The sequence below is a fragment of the Corylus avellana genome, chromosome ca9 (assembly GCF_901000735.1).
Source record: "Corylus avellana chromosome ca9, CavTom2PMs-1.0".
NCBI lineage: Eukaryota > Viridiplantae > Streptophyta > Magnoliopsida > Fagales > Betulaceae > Corylus > Corylus avellana.
The window spans coordinates 7,074,820-7,082,038 of NC_081549.1; the positions used below are offsets into that span (position 1 = coordinate 7,074,820).

At 31.8% G+C, this 7,219-nt stretch overlaps 1 protein-coding gene across 1 annotated transcript; it reads right to left on the minus strand.

Moving 5' to 3' along the window:
• Nucleotides 1-1,089: 1,089 nt before the first annotated feature.
• Nucleotides 1,090-1,590, minus strand: LOC132162230 (uncharacterized). Its single transcript, XM_059572492.1, has 2 exons — nt 1,314-1,590; nt 1,090-1,229 (listed from the first exon to the last, which is right to left on the minus strand). The coding sequence occupies exons 1-2, from the start codon at nt 1,480-1,482 to the stop codon at nt 1,090-1,092; spliced, it is 309 nt and encodes a 102-aa protein (XP_059428475.1). The 5' UTR covers nt 1,483-1,590.
• Nucleotides 1,591-7,219: the final 5,629 nt, after the last annotated feature.

Below are 7,219 nucleotides of genomic sequence, written 5' to 3' on the forward strand. Positions count from 1 at the left end.
TTTTTTTCATAAAAAATAAAATAAAAATAAAAATAAAAATCAGGGGCAATATGGGAATTTTAGGATAATATTGGTCTAATTGAAAAAAATTGGAACTTTGTGAGGGTGGATTGCAAAAATTGAAATTTTGATGTTCTAATTGAAAAAAAGCTGTCAACTTTGGGAAGGTAAACAGTAATTTTTCATATATTAAATTGAGATGTTTTGAACTTTAAAAATGACATTGCAAATGGATAATAATTTAGGAGTAAGTGTTTTCCTAAAAATTTTATATATAACAAATTAATTGAACCATGTCACATATGTTCCCCAACAATAATATGTCCAGATTGTTTGCAATTTTATTGGACATACAATTGGAAGAGAGGGTTTTTATAGGCTCCACCAATTCGAGTGGAAAATTACACAAACCCAAGATATAATAGAACAAATGGGTTCTACAGAGAGTCGTGAAGAATCCTACATCTATGCCACTCCATTTTCCAGGGAATCATTCTCAAAATTTTGGTCAACTAAAGTGGCTAATCAACATCTAATTTCCCACCCTCAAGAGTGGTAGTTCAATGGTTTTAAGAAAAATTTCATGAGGTTGGGCATACACTAGGACTTGGGTTTAACTTTCGCAATGAAAATCTCTTAGCCTATTAGTATTAGCCACTTTGAATCTCATTGATGTCTTGGTGGGGCGGGTGTTAAGCTATAACTCAATTGGCCTTGAAGCAATGCATGCGGTTCCCACCGTCTAGGCCCCTCCTGAGAGAGGTTCCACGCATTTGTGCTACTATTGTCATACCCAAGTAAAATAGTTACAATTGGCCTCCCCACTCCAACCTTTTCAATTAAAAAAAAAAAAAAAAGAGACAATGCCCCTTAATCGTCAAACCCCTACAACTCCTACCCTGTGTTTTCACATAATAATTCCCAAAATATAAACAAAACACAACCACCTTTGTACATCTAAACAACACCTAATTATTACAACAAGAAAAACAAAAAAAACAAAAACCAAAAAAAACACCCCCCCAACAGAAACAAAAAAAAAAAAATGTAAAAACTAAAAAGGTTTTTTTTTTAAATACAGTTTGCTCTTTAGGTATATAGAGCTTGCCTGTTGGATGGCATGGCGTGCTTCAGCACGTGTTTCTGGCGATATTCTTTGTTGTTTGACGATGGCTCTTTGACATCATCTGCAAATCGGACCTTCTTTTTGGGTTGACATTTCCCAGAACCTATAATAAAAAAAAACAAATAAGTACATCAAATTCTACAAAGTTATAATTAAAACGAAGTAAAAAAAAAAAAAAAAAACATACCGTTCAATTTGTTCTTGGCGTGGGCGTAGAAGGTGGTGGTACCCAATTCAGATTCAACTTTCTTCATGAAATCGGAGAGGAGACGCTTATGGGCTTGATGAACAAGTAGAACTACGCTTCCCGAGACGGCAAAAACTGCAATGAATCCGACTCCCACAGAGCCCCCCATTTCTGGCTTCGTTGGATCAGATATCCATGGAAAGAAGAAGAAAAACAAGCAGAGGAAGATGGAAATGGTGTAAATATATTGTGTTGAAAATACAAGGAAGGAAGGAAGGTTCTGTTGAATACCATCAACCCCACATGGCATTGACTAAATATGTTGAGAAAGCTTAAATATTATCTCTACGAAAACAACCTTCAAATTTCCAGTTTCTTCAAAATTTTGATGGGTTTTTGAAAAATGATCAGATAAATAAAAAAGACGGCTCAACCTTTTTTTTTTTTTTTTAAAAAAAAAAAACTATTATTATCGTTAATTTGTAGCGGTTAATTAATTATTCTCACTATCTTTATCAAGGGAACATATGGTTGCTCCTGCCATCAAACACCCACCCTACAAGGAATTCAGCATTAATGTTTATGTACTCTCAAATAAATTGAGGCCCTTAATTTATATTGTTCAGAAAAAATAAAAATAATAATAAATTGTAGGTTCTCTCTCTCTCTCTCTCTAAACATGGGGCTGGTGGAACTTTTATGGTCAAAGGGAGAGATTCCATTGGGAAGGGTTAGAGGGGAGCCTAGTTGCTTATTGGGATATTAAATGGAGTAGGTGGGTAGTCAGTCTCATAAAAGCTCACTCACATTTACTACTTAAATTGACAGCAATTTCAATAATAAAATTATTGAAAATCTCTATCTAGCTTTCTTAAAGAAATAAGATAACACATTTTCTAAAATAATAAATTACACGGGATTGTGACACATTATTTTTTGAGAAAATTTTCAGTTGTATGCTCAAGCTCCGCTTCGAAAGTGATGTTCAACACATGAAACTGCAAAGTCAAAATTCGAATTCCAAACATTAACTGATATCATATTCAATTATCATTTATCTCAAAAATTTAAACGAATATAAAGTGATAAGTTTAATTATTTAAATAATATTTTTAACGGTATATAACTAAAATGTTTTATAAAACAATTCAAGATGCAAATTAAGGCATTTATTATTAAAATTGCAAATACTTTGTAGAGATTGACAATCAGATTTGGACATCTCTATTCAACTATCGTATGAAAAGAAACATGAATACTAGAACTATGTTAATTGGTCCTTTATTTGGCGTGGGAAGCATGCTACCATTAAAAAATTGGTTCAATTAATGTTTAATATGACTTAGACAGATCTTGAGGGTTGACCAGTTCGGTCTAACCATATGAAGGAGAAAAAGAATAAAAATTAATAAATGAATAGTAGGACTGTTGATTACAATATATTTATTTGAATATATTAATTAAACACAACTATTTTTAGGCATTTTTAGTAGAAGTGAATTGCTTTCTACAATTTGGCTTTTCATATTATTCAATTTAAGGGTGCGTTTGAGATTGTGATTTCACAAGAATAATCTGTATTTTTAAAAAAGATATTACAAAACGTAAGGCGTTTGACATTGTGATTTAAAAAGCACTTAATTTAAAATAGGAAAAAAAAATACAATTTCTATAAGTATGCTAGGGGGTGCTTATTTAAAAAGGCGCGAATTTAAATCAAAATTACGATTTCTCATAACAAATATTTAATAAAAAAGTATTTTTGAACATGTTTTACTCTAAATGTCTTTGCGATTTTAAAAAATAGCGATTTAAAAAATGCAATTTTTAAAATCGCAATTCCAAATAGATCCTAAATTAAATAGAACTTGGGCTGAGTTATCTTTATAGATAGTGCTGCAATTTTAGAATCTGTGATTGAGGCCACCAGCTCTTTTTATTTACAAAATTTGTGAATTATTAACTGATTAATTGTTAAAGGAATTAATTGTAAGTATTACAAGATTTGAATTATTAGTTGATGCCGCAGTGTTTATCGGTCTTTGAATATATATATATATATATATATATATATATATGGCCTGCAGACCCCTAGTTTCATATAATAAAATCAAATTCAGGAGGTTGGCACAAGGTTATTGTTAACATAGTTTCAGGGCGCTAAGGGAGAAGATGATGGGATTCTGAATATGAATGATCTTTTTATTAAGATGGATTTTCTTTTATATGGCCCAATGCCTACAATGTCATACAATCAGACGACACTTAGCAGTCCTCCATTACTCGTTGTTTTGCATTCTTGAGATCAGTGCCTAATGTGCTTTACTCATGCTGCGACACGTGGGTCGTCGGGGGCAAGTTTTGCACCACCCTTGTAGAGTGCAGGCCACCCCCTGTGTGCATGGGCTTAGCGCCCATACCTTCCGTCTGGATGGGATGTGTTGTACGACGTGATCATTTCCACAATTAGAGTCAGAGATTTAATGGGAGGAGCGTCGTTCGCCCTAATGCCTTCTCATATGGATTGGCGCTTTCGTGAGTTGGTTCGCCAGTGTGAGTTGTGCTGGGCTAGGGGGCCTCTAGAGTTTGGCCGGGAGGCGTGTAGAGAGGTATGACGTAGCAGACTCTGACGATCACACGATCTGTCTTGTGCGAATCATAGGTTTTAGCCGCTATCCCTCTGACTAAGCATAGAGCGACCCTAATCTGAATCTGCGGCCGTGAGACCTTCATGGTGACGTGGCATATTCCACTAATCCTAATTACCAATTTTCTCCCTAACAGTTATAAATTATTTTCCAGTTAACACATCTGACGATCATCATTGAATAATACATTCATATTATATAATACCAATTTACTTTGAAAATGTTTCTTTAATCTTGTTTCTTAATTTAAATTATAAGATAAAGATTGGGGATTAACATCAGCCTGCAGCCAATTATAACAAAGAGAGTCAATCCCCGTTACCCCCATTTTCACATCTGACTCATTCTCCAAGTTGAAGTCAATGATAGCAATTTGGTCATATCAAATCAATGGGAATTGCATTTCTGCTGAAAAATTAAAAATCAATTTGTCAAACCGGAATTTGAGACTAGACTGTCTGTCTCTAGTTATTATTATTATTTTCAAAAAAAGGCACCTTCTTGAGGCAGACACTTGTAAGGTAGTGACACGTGTTTTATGCTGTCTTTTTGACGATATTAACCTGAGTCTTTCTCCGTTGGTCCCGCATTTTTAGAGTATTGTTATTTTTTAAAATCTTATCAATTGGTAAAGAATTCAATAATTGAGATTTTCCCATATCAACGTCTATAAAAATGTTTGTCATATGATATCAGTAATTATATTTAATGTTAAGAATTAAGCAATTAATAATTAATAGATAATTAAAAGTTAAATCTTACACATCGTTCAAGGACCAAAATGATATTATGACAAAAATAAAATAAAATAAAATATAAAAAGTGACTTCATAGTTCCCATGATATCTGTCCATTGTAGTTTTTATTCATTTTTTCATGATTAATAAAGGCCTGCTGCTATATTTTAAGACTAGATCGAGCAATTTGAGCATACGAAATAATGTAATTGTTTAATAATGTGACGCATGCATTACTTTATGAATAAAAAGCTATTGATTTTATCGAAGTCATTCTCATGATCTCTATCTATTCTATTTATTATTTTTATTATTAGCAGCTTATCTTATTTTTATATTGAGAATAACTCCAATCATGTTATGATGTAAACGGGGTGTTTTACACTTATCATTATGAGGCGGACATCTCAGCTTGAAACATAAAAAAATAATATAACCATTTCACACCAAATAATTTTTCTTATCTTGACAAAATACTTCATAGAAAAGATATCTATTGATAAAACCATCGGGAGCCATTGTCTTGGTAGGTTTTGGAGACTTTGATGTTGAGGGCTCAGAGGTGTGTGGGAGGTTTGGTGGTGGGTTAGAACAATTGGAAAAGTCTTTGGAATTTATTTGAATTAAAGATACAATGTTTTCATTTATATTATATTTGTTTTATTACTTGATGTATCAAATTTTTATTAAAGACTGTAAAATGGGGTTTTACACATCCTGATAGAATGTACTCTCATTATATATAATTCAATACAATCAAAATGTAGGTAGCTTTAACGATACTTATCTGTAGTGGACGTAGGCTTCTAAAGCTAACCACTCCAAATTTTTTTTTTTTGTTTTTGCTTATGCTATCATTCTCTTACTTTATATTTCGCATAAATTTTTACACAATTTACGAATCAAATCATCCTGAAATTTTCCAATTGGATGATCATTATGATCTAGACAAATATTATATTGCTAATAATTTATAACCAAATGATCAAATAATTCTTAAATATAGTATACTTTGTGTTGCTAAACAAAATCAAGAGAGGCTAAGTTTCAAATCCCAATCCAAGTCTTACAACAAAAAAACTTCTTGCATTAAGAGGCAAGAATTTAATATTATTGAAGAGAAAAACATGTGGAGGATCTTGCATTAGAATTACAAATCAGCCTCACTCAGCTTCAACTTATAATAATTAAAGATGAAAATTTGGAATTTACTAGATATGAACATGAGAATTAGAAGAAGTTAGTAAAATGAGGCAATAATGGACATGGTAGATTAGGCTAAGATTGTTAAAGCAAAGAAAGTGTCAAACGCTTAGAAATTTTTCACACTAGGAGGTTCCCTTCAAATGGAATTTACCGGCGTTTGAACGAGAATAATGATGATTTATTGTGGATTAATGATCCACATTAACTTTTTATGTTAATTGCCTTAGATTCAATGGTTGAAAGTGACCAGTGTAGCTATACTTTGTGTGGCTTATTGACGCTGGGCAGAACTAGGATTGTTCTGACAGCGTATAATAGCAGCAGAAACTAAAAATTGAAGATAGAAAAGGGAACTCAGGAAGAGAAAAAATAACAAATAGGGAAGAGAAAATTCCTAAATGTTCTAAATAAGCAAACAAAGAGATAACTCTGAAATACTTAAATTTAATTGATAGTATAAACTGAATTCTAAAAAATAACAAAGACTAAATGCCTTTATATATGGTAGGCACCTCCTAAATTAACAAGAAAAAGGAAAAACTCAATCCTTCTTAAAAAAGGAAAATATAATCCTAATGAAAAAGGGAAAACCTAGTCCTTATTAAAAAGGAAAATTAAAACACGCATGCATAATTAAAATAACAGTTTCGTGAATCTTCTCCTGCATCACTTATCATAACTTTTTAATAAAATATTGAGTTAATTGCATAAATGATGTTATTAGTTATCCATTAAGTTATGTTATGATACTTTATTATGTTACATGACTTAGACGTAACTATTTCTATGTAATTATTCGGGTTATTTACTTAATAAATAAGCTTCAGTTATTTACTTAAGGTCAGCATGGATTGCGATTTTAATAAGTGCAATTTAAAAAATTGTATTTTTAAAATCATAAAAGCGTTTGATAAAACATATTAAAAAGTAATTTTTTATCAAATAGTTGTTATGCGAAATCGTGATTTTGGTTTAAATATAAGCACCCATAGCCTTCTTATAGAAATCTCAAATTTTTTTAAATCGTAATGCCAAATGCACCATTAATACCCTTAATAAATAAGCAAAGCTTGGGGATAATACGTTATTCTTACTATTTTTTTATTTTATTTTTTTGACATGTCTGCACAAGAGAGGGAAGGGGGATTCGAATTAGTGACCTCCGCTTCATTAAGCGTAGTCTCAACCGATTAAGCTACCTCTTGAGGACTATTCTTACTATTCATTACAATTAGAGTTGATACATAATAATTGGATTGAGATTAATTTTAAATTGGTTATCTCTAAATTGCCCTGGGAAAGCAATGGATAAGTA

Bases quoted from the DNA above. Each gene is read 5' to 3' on its own strand.
- LOC132162230 (XM_059572492.1), bottom strand. From the start codon at position 1,482: ATGGGGGGCTCTGTGGGAGTCGGATTCATTGCAGTTTTTGCCGTCTCG. The intron at 1,230-1,313 runs GTATGTTTTTTT...TTTTTATTATAG, and splicing joins CGCCAAGAACAAATTGAACG to GTTCTGGGAAATGTCAACCC.